This window comes from Artemia franciscana, chromosome 7 (assembly GCF_032884065.1).
Source record: "Artemia franciscana chromosome 7, ASM3288406v1, whole genome shotgun sequence".
Classification (NCBI taxonomy): Eukaryota; Metazoa; Arthropoda; class Branchiopoda; order Anostraca; family Artemiidae; genus Artemia; species Artemia franciscana.
In genome coordinates this window covers 11,662,046-11,681,970 of record NC_088869.1, presented here as the reverse complement: position 1 = coordinate 11,681,970, position 19,925 = coordinate 11,662,046, and the positions used below count along the sequence as shown (strand labels likewise).

Here is a 19,925-nt window from a genome sequence, read left to right as displayed (position 1 = left end):
ATAGAATTTTAGTGGTTGGAATCGAGGGCATCAGTGGAGAGGATCTTATTTGTGTCTGTATGCCAGATATGTTTTATCAGAAGGAAGATTAAAGTCCTGTTTTTTTTTTTTTTTTTTTTTTTTTTTTTTTTTTTTTTTAACTTCATTGGAAAATTAGAGAAGAAATGCCAGATGTTCTTCTTGGAAGTTTTTTTAGGTTAGGACTGGCTTGAGTGACTACACATCATACAAAAAGCTGCACAAAAACGTGGCTCATTCCATCATTCCGGGGCTCATCTATAATGGAGAAGTCAAAATGGTTAGGCAGAGGAGTTGCAGAGGAGCTCGTGGTTATTTGCTGGGATGAGCTCACTGTCAGTTGGGTAACTAATGGACGTTTCGGGCAAAAGTTCAGAACGCCGGGCACAGACCGACTATATTAATAGGGGCAAAATGAGGAATGGTTTTTAAAAAGTATCAAAGCACAAATTTGTCGAAATAGCATGAAGTTGGTGGCGAATTGTATGTAGACTAATGGATAGTATGAAACTAAACACTGTAAATTCCGAGGCAGGGAGGATTGAACATAGAGCTTCCGAGAATTCGTGCCTGTTTCACGCAAATCTGGAAAGCCAAATGATGGTTTCCAATACAAGGACGACCCTTCTCTTTGACTAGTTAAGAAGTCGAACCCTACACTTGACGGGAATCTGTGCCAATTTAATGGATTCACTTTTAGTTGATTCTTGTTACTAGTACTTTGAAGGGAGAAGATAAGGCCTATTCACGAAGACTGCTAACATAAGTCTAGTTCTTTAGCTCAAATTAATAAAAAAAATATGGTAGCGTTGGAGCCCTTTTCTTATGCTTCTGTGTGTGACAGTATGGAAGAAGATACATTTTGTTTAGCTTACGTGCCCTTTTTCACTTGGGAATCTGAGAAGAAAGATGTCTGGGGAATGAATTGTGGAAGAGTTTTTGATGATTGACATTGCTTGGGGTTGATCCTTCATCACAATAAAACTAAAGGTGCACTCGGACAGACCTTTTGTATCAGACAGAGAATGTTTTATTCAATTTATTGACACATTTGAATTAAAATGGAATAGTTGTGGGCATCAAGTCATGGCTAATTGTAGAAAAAGCCAAGATAGATAGTTCAATTGAGTTAGAGACAATTCTTGTATTAATCTCCCCCTTATTGGGATTGTATAAAAATGATGTTAGTTCATTTGTTAATTGATATGTATATCTATTGTCCGTCCATGCTTTACTCCTAGGGCAGTAGAACTAAGGTAGATAGATAGTCATAGAACTAATATATTCACAGAACCTATAGTTTTCCAAGTGTTTTGTTAAATGGCACGGGTAATAGCGGGAGTGAGCTTACCTCTCTTATTGGACTAATACTTGTTTGTTATCTTTTAATAAGTCATGCCTGCCTAGAGTCCCGGGCAAGTTGACCAAGAATTTAAAATTGGCATAGGATTATCATTAGATTGTCTGGAATGAGAGGTAAACAAGGCACGCCGATTTTTTTTTCTTTTTATTTGAGCTGTTACTTTTTGTCTTCAACAATGACCCTATGCTTTTCTGATGAGTGAATTTTATTACATATATAATAATATGTGTCTTAATAATGATAATTTCCTAGACTAAGAACGATTTATTCCCAGTATCGCCAGTTGCCAATTTTTTTTTTATTTAATTATGCTGTCTTCTAGCTATTTTTTCTTCTATTACTTGTTTCTGTTCATAGGTAATAGACGTTATGAAAAAGGGTGAAAACTTCATCACATAGCGTGTACAAACATGAGCGAGAGGAGTTCTCGGCCGCACACTATATTCAGAATCGTGAGTATCTCTTGTATATAAGTTTCCCTCGTTTATTGGACTAGTAGGCTACATTGGTTTGGATTTTTTTGGGGGATGGGGGATTTTGTCCTTTTTTTTATAGATGTTTTAAATCAAGTTATAGAATTTCCGTCTTTTTTTGTTCATATCCTAATTTTTTTTTTTTTATCGAAAAAGGTACTTCCGCAAAGATCTAAAAATCCCCTAAAAGAAAAGAATTGGGAGTCAAATTATTTAAAAAAATAATGATTTGTAATTCTTTGTGGTTTCTTCCGCGTTAGTTGGCTTTTTTCTACAATTGGCCATGACTTCCACTTTTCCCACAACTATTCCCTTTCTTTTAAATTCAAAAACCAGCGTTAGACAAAAACCAGATTATTATTACAAAATTTCTTGTTCCTGCTATTACAGTAAAATTAGAATCACCGCACACAAAGTTTGCAGCACAGCTTGTGCGATACTGTCTATCAGCTTATGTAACTTTTGCAATGATTTCAGTCTATATTGTTTGGTGTATATTCGAAATTTCTTTATTTTTAAGATTTTATGTATTTCATATGTTTTTATATTTACTTTTTTTTTTATTTCATGTATTTTTCATATATTGGTTTCTTTTGCTGCCCATCCTACCTCCCTCTAAAAAAATGTATCTTTAGATGTTGGGAGGTTGGCGTGCCAGATTTGAGAGGTTTTACTCTGGTGACATTTTACTCTGTAAATGACATCGGGCAGGAACATAATATTTGGAAGTAGACCCACGAGCTCCGCTATCCTACTATCTGCTATCCGTTGTCGGCTAACGTTTTTTGTGTTAAGTTGAATAACAGTTGTGGTGTATGGTGCTATTCGTGGACCGGCTAGCGAAGCTGACTTAGCTTTGCATTTGATATTTGCGACTAGCGAGAAGCTACTAGACTGATATTCGTGAGAAGACAAGAATCGGCTAGACTCGGGAAAGTAAATCTAGGCTACTAGTGGAAAGTGCTTTTGCGAAAGGTTTTTGGCACCTAATTCAAATTATTATATTTTCGACTTTAAACAATCTTTACGTTTCCTTTATCTTTTTTTCAAATCAGAGTTTTCTTGTAGGGGATAATATTTTGAAAGCTTGCTAAGCCATAACCGAGACACGGTTACTAATCACAGTTTATTCAGATAAGTTTATAAGACAATGGAAGTATAGTCAATTTTCAATTACCATGATTTTTTGCAATTACCACAATTAATTACAGGTAATTTTCAATTACCTGACATTCGAGAAAATTTCACTACCAGTCTTATAAGCCAGCTTTTTCTTCCATTGAATATTTAAGGCCGACACTTTTTTGTCGTTAATTCATACTGCTACTAACAACTCATTGCAGCATCATGCCGTCTGAGGCCAACACAGCTACGCACGCTCCTTTTCCATGAAGATCTATTCAAAGGCTCCCTCTTTACATCCTCCCAAAAAGCTGTCATTTCCCTTAAATCTTTCCTTGAGACATCCATCCACCCCATTTGGGGACGAACTGCTTTTCGATTACCCTAGACGGTTGGCCGACAAGGATATTTGGTAATCTGTCACTCTTCATCCTCAGAACGTGTCTCATTGTAGCCCTAAAATTCGGGACTGAACGACATTTTTCCTACGTTAATACATAGCTTGTTGCGAATGCAGTAATACTTTTTCGGTTCCTGTCGTGATGTTGAAGGTCGTACAGTTTCTTTTTTGAAAACTAAAGTAACACAGTTCCCTTCTTTCCTCCCAGAGATTTTGAAAACTAGTGATCTCATAATCAACTTCTTTCGAGTTAGAATCCTCCCCCGTACCCCATCTCAATAGGTAAAAACTTCCCAAATCCCCTCTCCTCTAAGGGTTGGTCATGTACTTTCTACCTATGTTCTGCGATACTGAAGTATGACTCATCCTTTTTTTTCAGACTATTGAGTGCAGAAGTCGCTGTGAGACTAGTAGCGATGAAATCGCCATTCAACTCTCTCATCTAAATCTAGTTGATTTGGCTGGGCCTGAAAAACTCCATCAAACAGGAACCACCGGCGGAAGATTCAAAGAAGGGTGTGCTATCAACGTTAGTCTCAGTGCCCTGGGAAAGGTTATTGACCAACTTAGTAAAAATGAGAGGTAATTTTTTCGGCTTTGTTTAAGGTCTCGCTGCATTTGTAGTTTGTTTGATTAGCTATTACCTTAAATCTGTTGACTTTTGAAATTTGAAAAAAAGGAAAAATATCCGTCGGGCTGTCTCAATATGTTTTTAAAATCAAGGTGCTTGTAAGGGCTTATGCCAGATTTGCCTCTCACTCACTCGGACTATCTGTCTTGGCTTTTTCTACAATTAGCTATGGCTTGACGTCCACAACTACTTGATTTTGATTCAAAATCTACTTGAATTAAAATCAAGTAGTTGTAGGCATCAAGGCATGGCTAATTGTAGAAAAAGCCAAGACAAATAGTCCGAGTGAGTGAGAGGCAAATTTGCATAAGCCCTTATTAGGATCGTATAAAATGAGGTTAGTCCATTTGTTGATAGATAAGTTTATCTATCATCCGTTCATGCGTCATTCCTAGGGCAGAACTAAGGTAGATAGTAATAGAGCTAATTAAACAAATTCTTTGTTTAATTAGATATCACCTTATATCTGTTGACTTATCCTTTATTAAAAAAAAAGAAATAATATCCGACTGTCTTTCCAAATATGTTATTAAAAGACATTTAAGTTTTTCGTTAAGAAGTTACAACTTACCTATGAGTTCATAATCTGCATTGTTTTCATTTTTCTGTGCATTAATTATTATCACGACAAAGACATCTACGAAATAATATTCGCTTTCTATGTTTGGCATTTGAATTCAGCCCTATATAGCTTATTGTTATTACCAAACTGATTCGAGGCCCAGACCACAAACGCCCTTTACCTCCACATGCAAAAATTAAACTACTTATTGGTAGCGGAAAGGAGGAGGGATGTTTAGTTTAATATCCATACCATGCATTTTGCAAACTGTCGGGCATGACCATCACTAACTATGTCATCTGGCTTAATAATCTTTTGATAAAATATCTCCAACTGGCATCTAATGCCGACCGGAAATTCTCCCATCAGATGCTTTTTTATTTCTTCGCCGGTATCGTGTTTTTCAGCTGAACTTTCAGTTGATAAAATATCTCCAACTGGCATCTAATGCCAACTGGAATTTTCCCCATCAGATGCCTTTTTTTTCTACAGCCATGTCGTTTTTTTCAGCTTTATATTCAGCTGATAAAATATCTCCAACTGGCATCTAATGCCGACCGGAAATTCTCCCATCAGATGGTTTTTAATTTCTACACCCATATCGTGTTGTTCAGTTTAACATTCAGTTGATAAAATATCTCCAACTGGCATCAATGCCGACCGGAATTTGTCCCATCAGATTCCTTTTTGTTTCTACACCCATATCTTGTTTTTCAGCTTAACATTCAGTTGATAAAATATCTCCAACTGGCATATAATGCCGACCGAAATTTATCCCATCAGATGCCTTTTTGTTTCTACATCTATATCGTGATTTTCAGCTTAATATTCAGTTGATAAAATATCTCCAAGTGGCATCTAATGCCGACCGGAAATTCTCCCATCAGACTCTTTTTTATTTCTACATCCATATCGTGTTTTTCAGTTTAACATTCAGTTGATAAAATATATCCAACTGGCATCTAATGCCGACCGGAATTTGTCCCATCAGATGCCATTTTGGTTTCTACACCCATATCTTGTTTTTCAGCTTAATATTCAGTTGATAAAATATCTTCTACTGGCATCTAATGCCGACTGAAAATTCTCCCATCAGATGCCTTTTAATTTCTACACCCATATCGTGTCTTTCAGTTTAACATTCAGTTGATAAAATATCTCCAACGGGCTTCTAATGCCTACCAGAAATTTTCCCATCAGATGCTTTTTTATTGCAACACCCATATCGTGTTTTTCAGTTTAACATTCAATTGATAAAATATCTCCAACTGGCATCTAATGCCGACCAGAATATGTCCCATCAGATGCCTTTTTGTTTCTACACCATATCGTGTTTTTCAGCTTAATATTCAGTTGATAAAATATCTCCAAGTGGCATCTAATGCCGACTGGAAATTCTCCCATCAGATGCCTTTTAATTTCTACACTCATGTTGTGTTTTTCAGTTTAACATTCAGTTGATAAAATATCTCCAACTGGCATATAATGCCGACCGAAATTTGTTCCATTAGATGCCTTTTTGTTTCTACATCCATATCGTGTTTTTCAGCTTAATATTCAGTTGATAAAATATCTCCAACTGGCATCTAATGCCGACCGGAAATTCTCCCATCAGATGCTTTTTTATTTCTACATCCATATCGTGTTTTTCAGTTTAACATTCAGTTGATAAAATATCTCCTACTGGCATCTAATGCCGACCGGAATTTGTCCCATCAGATGCCTTTTAATTTCTACACCCATATCGTGTCTTTCAGTTTAACATTCAGTTGATAAAATATCTCCAACTGGCTTCTATTGCCGACCGGAAATTTTCCCATCAGATGCTTTTTTATTGCAACACCCATATCGTGTTTTTCAGCTTAATATTCAGTTGATAAAATATCTCAAAGTGGCATCTAATGCCGACTGGAAATTCTCCCATCAGATGCCTTTTAATTTCTACACCCATGTCGTGTTTTTCAGTTTAACATTCAGTTGGTAAAATATCTCCAACTGGCTTCTAATGCCGACCGGAATTTGTCCCATCAGATGCCTTTTTGTTTCTACACCCATATCGTGTTTTTCAGCTTAATATTCAGTTGATAAAATATCTTCAACCGGCATCTAATGCCGACTGGAAATTCTCCCATCAGATGCCTTTTAATTTCTACATGCATATCGTGTTTTTCAGTTTAACATTCAGTTTATAAAATATCTCCAACTGGCTTCTAATGCCGATCGGAAATTCTCCCATCAGATGCTTTTTTATTTCTACACCCATATCGTGTTTTTCAGTTTAACTTTCAGTTGATAAAATATCTCCAACTGGCATCTAATGCCGACCGGAATTTGTCCCATCAGATGCCTTTTTGTTTCTACACCCATATAGTGTTTTTCAGCTTAATATTCAGTTGATAAAATATCTTCAACTGGCATCTAATGCGGGCTGTGCTGTTGCATTGGTGATTTCTTTTTTCATTATAGTAAAGTAATATTTATTAATAGTTATCATATGTATGACCTATTTGGTTATCATGTCTAGTAGGGGATAAATATAAATACATCTATATTTAAATTATCTTTTAGCCCCCCTCCCCCTGCCTTTACATGTAAAGGTTTAAACAAATACACAAATATATTAATTAAAGGTAAAGCTTTTAACCAAGGCAGTGATATAATCTATATATATAAAAATAAGTTGTCTGTGTGTGTGTGGGTCTGTCTGTCGGGTGACGTCATGTTTGTGTGTCGACTGACGTCATGTTTTCAACTGACGAAATTACAGACCGGGACATCGGGACACAAATGACGACCGGAACACCGGGACATAGGGAATATAAATGACGACACTCAAAGAGAAAGCGACCGGGACAAAAGGAATGTTCGATTAGCAATCACCATCAACAAAGCACCATGACACAAATGACGACCGGGACACAGGGAGTATAAATGACGACCAGGACATAAGTAAAAAAAAACTAAAAAAAGTAAAAACTACAAAAAAACTAAAAAGAAAAAAAAACTAAAAACTAATAAAAAAACTAAAAAACTAAAAAAGAAAAAAAAGAAAAAAAGAAAAAAAATGAAAAATAAAGGAGAAAAACAAAACTAAAAAAACCGAATGTATATACAGACCGGGACACCGGGATACAAATGACGACCGGGACACAGGGAATATAAATGACGACCGGGACACAGGGACACAACTACAACGGGGACGCCGGGGGGCACAGGGGGATATAAATGACGACCGGGACACTCAAAGATAAATCACAGACTGGGACACCGGGACACAACTACAAAGAGGACGCCGAGGGGCACAGGGGGATATATAAATGACAACGGCGACACAGGGAATGGTCGATTAGCCATCACCATCAACAAAGCTCAAGGGCAATCATTAGAATCATGAGGTATAGATCTGAATACGGATTGTTTTCCCATGGACCATTATATGTTGCATGTTCAAGAGTCGGTAAACCTGACAATCTATTTATATGCACAGACAATGGGACAGCAAAAATGTTGTATATTCGCAAGTTTTACGTAGTTAAAAACATATATATGGATAAAGCTAATAATAATTTTGCCATAATTTGTCAGAAGCTGTATTGTGATATCTTAAAAAGGGAGTTATGCACAACTAATGTTTATGAAAAGGTAAATATAGAGGATGAGAATTTAATTGAAAAGACTGAAGAAACACTTTTTAAAAATTTTAATATTAAAATAAATGACAATGATAAAAAGTTCCCTTTCCTATATTGGACTGTAAAATTTCATAAGAATCCCCCTAAACCACGGTTTATTGCTGGAGCAGCTAAATGTCCAACCCGCATTGCTGCTACTGACCTCTCTTTAATTTTAAAGGAAATTGTAAATAAACTTAAAACCTATTGTTCTGGTATTAAAAAATTTTCGAATTTTAATCCATATTGGAGTGTTAATAATTCACTGCAGGTGATAGATTCTTTAACCATTGTTTCAGCTGAAAGAATTGAGTCTTTCGATTTTGCGACAATGTATACTAATGTATCACTTAATTTAGTGTTTGATAATTTAAAAACTGTTATAAAGAAATCTTTCCTCTTATCTAGTAAAAGGTTCTTAAAAATAGACAGTTATAATAAAAAAGCCATATGGACAAACTGCTTTAATACTACAGTTAACTTGAGATGTTACAGCTTGGATATGATTTTTGAGTTATTGGAATTTGTTTTATACAATACTTATATAAGATTTGGGGGTGATTTGTACAAGCAAATTATGGGAATTCCCATGGGGGGGGAATGCCAGCCCATTTATAGCTGACTTGTTTTTAAGTCAACTAGAATATAAATATATGATGGATAAGAATAATCCAATTAATTTAAAACATGCTTTGTCAAATAATAAAAGATATTTAGATGATATTTTGGTCTTAAATTGTAAGGATTTCATTGATATTTCTAAAAATATATATCCATCAGAGCTTATTCTTGAGCCTAGTCATGGCGCTGGTCATGAAGATCATTTCTTAGATTTAAATATTAATATTTGTGATAATAATAAATTAAGTTTTAAAATGTATAATAAAACGGATGATTTTGATTTTGAAGTGATTAGTTTCCCATTCCCTGAAAGTAATATACACTCAAATATCACATATTCAGCGTTTTTCTCACAGTTACTTCGTTATGCAAGGATTTGTAGTAATTATATTGATTTTAAAAATAGATGTAAAATCTTAAGCCAAAAATTGATATCAAGAGGTTTTTCTGCAAATAAATTAACTTGGCAATTTAAAAAATTTAGTTTTCATTATAACGAACTTTTAAATAAATATCAAAAGAATTATCTAGAAATACTTAAAGAAATTTTTAACTAATTTCGGAGGTTCGAGAAATGTTGTCACAGCGCCATTTATTTTGAATTGTGTTTCTAATTGAGCGGATTTTTTTAAAAAAGTAGCCACATGGTAAAGATGAATTCTATAATTGTTTAGTTCATTCAGGTTTTTTGCAATGTGTTAATATTTGTGATTTGGTAAAATTTATAATATTTAGTTTACCTATTGTTGTTAAAGGGAGGGATATATTAACAAGATAAGCTTGTTTTGGTTTTACTTGGTTGTTTTACATTTGCTGTTTTTTTTTTTTTTTTATAGGCATGTATTTTGGGGGTGATACCTGACGCGGGGATGCCATGGATATTCTGGGGTAGCCACAACACTGTGCTGGGTAGAGAATTTAGAGTGGCGAAACCCTATATAGGCCAGTGTATTCTCCTGATGAGCCCTTATGTTGGGTGTTGCCTCTGAATTATTTGTCTATATTATTTTTTCTTTTGTTCGGTAAATGACGACTTATACTTATTGACGACATGACTGCCTGTCCATGGATTATTCTTTATGGTTGATTGTGTGTGGCTATGCTGTTTGACCTATGTGATTGTATGGATGAGTAGGGTTAAGGCCTCATTCAAGTGCTGGTCTATATTAATCACTAATTTAGGAAAACAGTCTTTCTTGTCTGGCACAATATTTAGTTTAGATTTTTCCTTTCGTTAGCCAATCACGTTACCTTCATCCCTGACACCCAAGAAAAGTCAAGACGCTTGTTATTAATCAGTATTTTTATCATACGCTTATTTTGAAATTTTATATGGTAGCATAGTAATTCAATGTAGTAACTTAACAAGTAATTTGCAGTTTAATATAATTTAACGAGCTAGTCTTATTTATCTTTAACCTTTTTTTGGCTTCATTCCAAAGCTTTATTCCGAAAATTCGGGAGAATATGATATTGAGGGTATAAATGAATAATTTTATTTGGCGACTAAACCTGTATTTCAAAGTATTGAGGGTATCGAGAGTATTGAGAGTATCGAAGGTTGTATCGTTTATCTTTAACCTTTGTTTCATTCTGAAAACTCGTAATAATCGGGTATTTAGGGTAAGAATGAATTATTTAGCTCAGTTACTAAACTCGTACAGAATATTTCAGGGTATTGAGAGCATCAAAGTTTGTATTGTTTATCTTTAACCCTTTTTTTGCTTCATTCCAAATCTTTGGGAGACTCAGAATGAAAAAAAAAAAAACAATATAGTATTTTACAATGTCGAACTTCAAATATTTGGTTTCCAGGAACTTCGGCTGGTCGTTTGCCTGAGCCCAAATCTGAAAAGCCAGGGAAAGTTCAACCCCCTGTGAGAGGAAGGGTTACGAGGTCAACTACTCGGAAGCTTGGTGACGAGGACATGCCAGATAATTGCAAGCAGCAGTAATTAATGGAAGTCATTTTCTTTGTATTAGAGGAGTTTATATGCGTTGATCTCTTTGTCGAATAAGTAATTGAAGTGGTCGCGTCTTCATTTGTTTTGAATTTTGGTAATTAATAGTTTTGACTTGATAAATGATTTGAATATAAATAAATTTTGTTTAGCGTTAATTCAATGACTTTAATACCAACACCAGGTATATCTTCTTAGGGAATAAAGGGTAAAATAAAATTTTGAAAAAAAAAACCGAAAGCCGAAATTTAGGCTGGCTTTAAATATAAAATTCTAATTTGTATCAAGTTTAAGATACAGTGAATTGCAAAGAGGGAAAAATATAAATACTCGAATGGATTGAATTTTGATTTCTCGAGTACCACAGCTCCTTCTTCTTCGGGGCCTTAATGCACATTTACACATGAAAATTTATTACTTTGGATTTTTTTTTTATTTTAATGTTATATTTTTACTCACAATTTTCCTCACTCGGTCAAAAATATATATTGCCAATGAGCCTCGGTCAAGGATATAAAAAGCAGTAAAACTACCTGATAACGAAAACGTGATACTGATGGGTAACACCATTTCAGAGTGGGGGTCAACGGGTTTGAACCCAGCCCAATTTTGTAAAAAAAAATTGTACCCTCCCCCCTCTTTTCTCCCTCAAGAAAAAAATCCTAGACATGGATAGAAAATCTGATTTTCAAACAAAAAATCAAACAGTTGATATTGAAAATGAATATCAGAAATATTTGATTTTCAGATAGTTCACCAGCCCTCCAAACATGGGTAAAAAACGTATATTGGGTTAAAGTTAAATTCTTGACGTGGGTTTAAAAAAATAAAGTTTTAAATGGTAAGACTTGAACTGTTTTGCATATCAAAAAATCAAAATTTTATCGGGTATCATGTTTTCTTTCGAAGACTCCAGACCAGCTTTAACAAAGCTTTAAGGTAAAATTTACCAATTTTTCCACTAAAATCTTACTGTCACAGATTGATTTGTACCGCCTGTACTGTACAGCAGGTTAGAAATTTACCTTAACAAGAAGAAATTTTTTTGATAAACTGAAATTTGAACAGATATCTGAGTCAGAAACGAGCAAGTAAAACCATATATACTGGAGAATTTGTATTGTGCCAAAAAGTTTTTAAATGTACGGCGTTGTGATAGGTGCTCTAAATTATACCAAAAACGGTACAATTGTACCGTGTTGGCAACGCTGCTCTAGACTCCCAAAAATTATCAAAATGTCCATGAAACCTGTTACCCAGTTTTACCGTTGAATTGTGTTTACATCCTAAAGATACAAAACAGCTAAATGTTGCACATTTTTTTGATAATAAAAAGTTCTTCTGTCATAGTTAAAAACTCACAACATTCTGGAATTGCGGAAAACCATGGGTTAGAAGTTTTTTTTTTCTTTATTTCAAGAAATTGGGGCTTGCCCAATTTAGTTTAGCCCAATTTCAGCATTCTGATATTGAAGAGCAGTGGATCCTGTAGAGCAAGGGAAATTAATCGTCCAGATGTATTTGATGAAATCTCCGGGATTGGGACTGGCCCATTTTAGTTCAACCCAATTTCAGTACTCTTATATTAAAGAGCAGTGGATACAATTCGTTTAACCCTTAGTTTGATAAAATGACTTGGGAGACCAGAAATCAAAGACAGGCTAAGAGGTTTATATTTTTTATAATTTATATAGTGTATACTGTATTTATCCATGTGTGAAATAAACAAGCAACAATCAAAAAATTGAAAATGGAGCTTCTTTGAGCATTTCAAATGTATGATTATACGACCATTTTATGCATTTTAGCTTGTATTGCACTAACCTTTCGGAAATGTTTTAGTTGCGTAATTACAAAGAAATAAACCTAGAAAGCCAAGCTCTTTTCCCTAAATTTTAGAGGGGCTACAATTCCAAATTTACATTCAAAGCTCCCCTGAAAAGGACATGCCCTCTTTGGCCTATTTTTCCCTGTAGTTAATACTAATAACTACACTGACTAAAAATATCAGCTTTGAATAAGCTACTTAGGCATACATAAGGTATATATTCATTACAGAGTCTGTCAAAAACTGTCTGAGCATTACTTAGGATGTAGATAAATATTTATAGGCCAAAATTAAGGTCAAGTAGGATTAAGATTCCTTTCTTTTGCCGTAAAATAGCCTCATATGCTTCAAATAACTTCAATAGCTCCAATCCATATAACTTCAAATAAGCTTACTTTGAACCTAGTGTGCGAACCCTTGACACTATAATCCTGAAATATGTCTAGCAGTTCGAAGAAAATATAATTTTTTTTAGGTAAAGAAAATTCAGTTCCTTTGCATAACAGAGGAAATATGGTTTAGCTTTGTAAATTTTTCCTGGGTTTTGCTACCAGTAATGAGTCTAAGCACAGAAAATGATCAGTGTTGATCATTGATCAATAAATATACTCAGGCGAAAATGAGCCTATAGCATCTCTAGCTGTTTAAGAGTAAAGCACAAAAAAGTCCCTTTCACCATCAAATGAATGAATTCACTAGGCTATAGACTGGAAGATCAAGATTACCAATATTACCACAAGCTGAGAAGTTGTGAGAATAGTGCGTTTCGTTTTGAACAACTGAATGAATTCACTAGGCTATAGACTGCAAGATCGAAATTACCAATATTACCAGAAGCTGAGAAGTTGTTGGAATAGTTCGTTTCGTTTTAAAAAATTAATTGAATTCACTAGGCTATAGACAGGAAGATCAATATTACGAATATCACCACAAGCTGAGAAGTTTTGGGAATAGTGCGTTTCGTTTTAAACAAATGAATGAATTCACTAGGCTATAGACTGGAAGGTCAATATTACCACAAGCTAAGAAGTTGTGGGAATTGTGCGTTTCATTTTAAACTTCCTGGTATGTCTCTAAAAATCAGAAGTTACACCTAATGGATTCAAATCCTAGCCAAACGTTCCTAAATATAAATTCTACCCATTGAAAATAAATGCTTCAGAAAAGTATTCTTGCAAAAGGTGAACACCAGACACCAGAGCACCAGGAAGCAAAACGATTTGGGAAATCAAGTGTTCAACCTGTTTTCTTTCAAATGTTTTCACCTTTACTTTAATTAATAGCCCCATATCTCTACTTCCATACCTTCACAGGAGAAAACATGGAGAATTTTTACGTAAGTCCAAGGCATTTATCTTTATGAAATAAAACTTTTCTTCGTATTTAAGACTCTCCTTTTGGAAAATTATTATGACACAACCCCTTTCAAATTCTGGTGATATACACTAATTTTATAATGTGATATTATAAGATACTGGTGATATACCTGTATCTTAAAAAAAACTGCAAATTTGGAAAAGTTTCCCAAAAAGTTGCATCCATACCTTGTCTTGAAGGAACTGTTCGTCTCACGGCTTTATTTTATTTCCCAATTATTATTTCAACCAAACAATTGCCCTGAGCTCATTCTATGGGTAGTGGCGTCGATTCACCGAAGTCTATGGGAGAGCAAATGTATTTTTCAAATAAAGAGAGGCAAACTTACAGTTTTTTCACTTTTTTCAACGGAAATACCAAGATAAGATTTTTTCAATGAAAATACTCTCAAAAAAGATACTTTTCAAAATCTGCATTGCCCAAAAAGCTAGCAAAATGTTTGGAAACAGAATAAAGCCAAAAATCCAAAGGCACCTCTTTGAGTGAAAAACTAGTTATTGAGGTGCATGGGTTGCAAACATTTGTGTCCAATGGAGAAACGCAAATACGATATATGACAAGAGGAATTATGGAATATGAAATTTAAATATAGAATTTCATGGTAGCCTACTCATTTCTTTTTTAGTAAGATGTTTCCTTCTGAGGAGTTCTTAATCTGGAGGGTCCCAAAAACCGAAAAAAAAAATCACAAGATTTTGAGAGATACATCCTACCCCAAATATTTTCACAAATTAGGACCATTGCAGAAAAAATTGTGAATCATTTGCAAGAGTAAAAAAAATATAAGTTCTTAGAAATAGTTTTAAAATATGCAATAGGTGGTATGTTTATTTCATAGCTAGCAAATTCACTGAGAAAACCAAAAAATTACCAAAGACCTTCCTGGAGCATGTTTTAACCTGAACTATGGAGACATTCCTGAAATTTTCATTCGCCTAACTCAATTAATGTCCAAGGTAACAAGAAACTTCTCATAATAAATATTGCATTTAAAAAAAGATAGTGTTCTAAAACTTACCTATTTTGGGGATAAGGTATTATTAAGCTTTTCCCCCCAATCAGGAGCATATTGAGTCAATACTTTTTGCTTTCTTTGCATATGTTTTGGTAAAATGTGGGAGAGAAGAACAAGGAAATTTTATTTATTTGAGGAAGAGAAAAAAAACTTGTTCTTAACAGACTGAAATTGAAAAATCTAACCAACTAAATTCATCTACTCTAACTAAACCCTTTTGACCCAATTAGATTTAGCTGGGTTCAACAAGCAATGGCAACCCTGACCTTGACAACTTTCTGAAATGAGCATACTCCCATTGAAATGAGCATACTCCCACTCGCGATAAATTCGTCATTTTCTTTATTTCCTGGCTACACCTTCCTCCAGCTGATCAAGCGCTTCGGCTAGTTCTAATAAATCTTCTAAATCCTAAGTGTCTCGTCAATCTTGCATTGTGTAGTTCTCCAATATTTTCCTATTGTTGGACATAGATGGCTTCTTGAATGAAACTTCTCGTCAACTTCTCATCATTCAAGAAGTAACTTCTTGAATGGCCAAACTTTTCAGTATGAACAGTTCTTGTATATGTTTTTCTTTTTTTCTGATGAGAAATGATTTGACATTATCCGTTATCTGATGTTTGAAATAAAGACAAAGGCCGGTGACATAGGTTATAATTAATTATAAGAGAAATAATAAAACTCCCGAAGGCACGGGTGTGGAAGTTCCAACGCTGTGTGAGTATTGTTCGTCCCAAGAGAAAAATTGGATCTCCATTATTTAAAAACAGCTAAAATTGTACTAATCAATCAAGATTGGGGAAGATTGGGTGATTGTTTATCTAATACTATATGGTTACTTAATAATTTCTATAATGTTGAATTATAATTTTTTTAAAGTAACTTAATAAATGAGCGGTATAAATAAAATTAAATCTTGATTTTGTTAGAGGAATTTGTTCTGCTTTCCACAAGATTCCTCCCATTAGAGGATTTTTAAAGGCCATGGATTTCCTTTAGATAACTATTTTATCAGGTGGGGGTGGGATGGTGATGCTATTCACTAGTATATCACCATTTCTAATTATCTACAATGCCTAGTTGATTTGTATTTTTAATATGAAATAGGCACAGTTGTTGCTTAGGGATCTCTGCAACAATTGATTTGTAGGTACAAAGAATACTACTAACAAATCATTTTGTTAGTAACCGCTCAATAGTAACCGAAACTCTAAAATACAAAATTTTGATACCAATAGTTACATCAAAAGAATTGCATTTTAATGCAGATTCCAAATATATAAGTTTTATCAAGTTTAGTCTTACCCACCAACAGTTTATTTGGAAGTCATAAATCATAATGAAAATCACACCATCAGGTTCAGCGTATCAGAGAACTCTACTGTAGAAGTTTCAAGCTCCTATCTAAAACATTGTGGAATTTTGTATTTTTTGCCAGAAGACAGATCACAGATGTGTGTTTATTTGTTTGTCTGTTTTTTTTTCCAGGGGCAATCGTATCGACCCAGTGACCAAAAAAGAGATAGCCATTTTGTTCAGCATAGTCGAAGAACCTAACAACTATGTCATTGGGAGCGACTTAATCCCCGACAGTCCCCAGGGGAGGGGCTTCAAGTTACAAACTTTGAACATTGTTTACATATAGTAATGGTTATTGGAAAGTGTAGGAAGTGTTTTCACGCGGGAAGTGTTTTCAGAGAGACTTTTTGGTGGGGGGGGGGGCTACGTGTTGAAAAAAGGTTTTTCAATTATAAGTAAAGAGCAGCATTAAAAATCAAAATGAACAGAAATAATTACGTATATATGGGGGTTCGTCTCCTACTCAATACTTCGCTCTTTACGATAAATTATTTCTAGTAATTTCGGCTATTTATTCTACAGCCTTTGTGATTTAGAGGTCATTCTTAAAGAATTCGAACAATATTCGATCTTTAGAGTAAAGAGCGAGGTATTGAAAAGGGGGTGAACCCCGTCATATACTTAATAAAAATATACGAATATAGAAGTTCGCTACATAAGTTAAGTTGTAAGTTGCGCACATTTATTACTAATAAAAACGTTCGTAAAAAAATAAAAAGTTCTAGTTGCCTTTGTAAGTAAATAAATAAACTATGTGCAATAATTTATGTGCGGAGAGCCAAAATCAAACATGAATTAATTCAAAAACGTTCAGAAATTAAATAAAAAAATACATTTTTTTAACTGAAAGTAAGGAGCGACATTAAGACTTAAAACGAATATAAATCATTCCATATATGAAAGAGGTTGTCCCCTCCTCGACGCCTCGCTTTTTAGGCTAAAGTTTTTTTATTGTTTTAAAAAGTAGAGTTGTGAGAAAGAGTCAAACCATAGCGTAAAGATCGAGGCGTCGAGGATGGGACAACCCCTTTCATATAAGGAATAATGTCTGTTCTTTTTAAGTTTAATGTCGCTCCTTACTTGCAGTTAAAAGTACTTGTTTCTTTTTTAATTGAACTTGACTTACAAGATAGAACCAAGAATTTTCATTTGAGAAACATCCGAGGACCTTCAGTTTCCAAAAAGCATCAACCACAGTTTTTCTATTAATACCGTCCAGGGATACAAAAACGAGGAAATTTGATGACGAGAATCAATATAAGCTGCTTACTGTTAGAGTATAAAAGTGACTATCAAACATTTCGATGATAACTATTCTTATTCTCTAAATAGAGAATGATATCGTTCCCAAAACTGTGATAAATCGATTCTCTTTTATTTTGAAAAAAAAACTAGGAAATTCGTGATACAGTTTCCAATTTACATATTCCTGTAGCCGAGGCTCCAATCAGGGTGGAGCGGGGGATAATAAACTGGATAAGTGTATATTACAACACTTTGAAGCAGCCTCTTGAAATTTCAAGATACGAGCATGTCTGGGCGTTCTTTGCACTTTTCATTTAAACATTGTCATTTTGCATTACCAAGACACAACAAGCTCTGCAGACCACATATCTGCACAAACTAAGTGTCTGTACCTGTTTTAGTTGAACAGTAACTAAAACTATGTGAATAAACCAAAACTAACTGAGTTTTAAGTAGGATGACTGTTTGGGCGTTCAACTGCATGATATCCATCTTGTTTTTGTTCCTTTTCATGCAAATTCTGTCAATTAAATACTTAAAGACGGAAGTTTATCGTGAATTTGATATTGTAATTTTGTTCTATTTCATGTCTATTACCTGCCTTTCTTTTTGTATAAATGAGGGAATAATTACAAGATAGATTAAATAAGTCCCTGCTACTAAGGAAACAGCATAGAATTTAGAACATGCAAATACTTTTGATGAATGAAACTAAACTTCCAAAAGAATTGGGAAGATTTAGATGGATCAAGAGAATTTTAAAACGCAGTAGTGATGAAGGTGATTAGATTATTGCTGTTAAGGGGAAACAAAACATTCTGGCATCCAATATTAGCCTCAAGTTTTGTCGAGAATGAAGATGACAGTAAAACTAACGGTTACCAGGTCGAGCCTCTTTGAATCTAATGGTGGGGTAGCAGCCTGCAAAAATATGTTAATAAATTTGAAAAATATCTAAAAGGATTTTCACAAGTCCTTTTAAAATGTCACATTTGAGAAATGAATAAAACAATTTTGAAAAGGATATCATAATACCTCCATATACAGAGGGTAAAAAAAGTTTACTTAATTGCTAAATCTACAAGGAAGGAAATTAAGAACAAATCTATATTGACATACGCCTTCTCACTTTCTCCTTCACCAAAAGTAAAAAGTAAAGTGATAGAAATTATAATTTTTTTTTTTGCTATGAAATATCTATGGTTGCTTTTACTTCTTTGAGAACCTAACCACCCAAAACTAAGTTAAAAACAAAAAACTCGTCAGGTAATTATTTAGTTATTATTTATTATAACATAGTAACATTTATTATAATATGATATATGTTGTTATTATAAAGTAGTCATCTAGTTGATACTATTTGCAAGGAACAGAGAGCTTGTTGAACACAAGGAAATTAGTAATCTACTATCTCGATTTTAGATGACCGTGTGTCCTGGAACTAGTCAGCTTCTACCTTCTAGTTACATCTCGAAGAGTACTAGCGGACTAAGGACCCACTTTTAGGGAGAACCTACAGGTATATGGACTGTTTTGTAAAGGGGCATAATAAAATCTGGTTGGTAGTATATCACCCACTGTTTTAATTTTTATATACAATTGTTTTGAGTATTTTTTTTTAATCTACCATTCAGCCTTATATAAATTAGTAATAAATTTTGGAATGACCACTACTTTACGTAAATTAACTGGTGAAGTTAAATTATCTTATTAAATATTAATTAGTAACTAGACAGTTTTCAAGTGAAAAGCTCGTATGTCATGTAATTACAACAGATGATCCTGCAGTAATTTGCTTAGAGGGGAACTAATGTTTTGCAGGGACTGGTGGGACCAAATTACGTAGAGCATTGAATAAAGGGATTAAGAAAAGTCAAGGAACAGTGTTAAACATCTTGAGATCATCAAAAGAAGAGCCGGTGAAAGTAAAGCAAATTAAATGGATACGGCTCGAATTACACGCTGCAGATGCACGCAATGAAACCCCTTGAATAAAGAACGAAAAAAAGAAGGTGGGAAATAAACCTGAATTTATGTAAAATCCTTAAAATTGACTCTTTCAATGGATATTTTTCTTTTTTGGAAACAATTTACCTGCTCGAAGACTTGTGAACGCACATACTTGAATTGCTTGTTAAATTTTATCAAGTCCAATAAAGTCAAATATAAATATTGTAAGTAGATGAATGGCATTAAGAAGATAAAGAATAGCATACGAAACTAAAATTTTCGTAAATTAGGGAATCATTTTTATTCTCTTTTCTCCTGATATATCAC

The 19,925-nt window shown here is 34.1% G+C and overlaps 1 protein-coding gene across 2 annotated transcripts in view; it reads left to right on the top strand.

Moving 5' to 3' along the window:
* LOC136028852 (centromere-associated protein E-like) overlaps window positions 1–10,980 on the top strand; it is a 76,382-nt gene extending 65,402 nt beyond the window's left edge. For both annotated transcript variants that reach the window (XM_065706788.1, XM_065706787.1), the window contains 3 exons: window positions 1,739–1,833; window positions 3,756–3,958; window positions 10,677–10,980. In XM_065706788.1, the coding sequence (XP_065562860.1) occupies window positions 1,792–1,833; window positions 3,756–3,958; window positions 10,677–10,701 (270 nt within the window). In that variant the 5' untranslated portion in view covers window positions 1,739–1,791 and the 3' untranslated portion in view covers window positions 10,702–10,980. The remainder of the gene's footprint in view (window positions 1–1,738; window positions 1,834–3,755; window positions 3,959–10,676) is intronic.
* The last annotated feature ends 8,945 nt before the right edge of the window (window positions 10,981–19,925 follow it).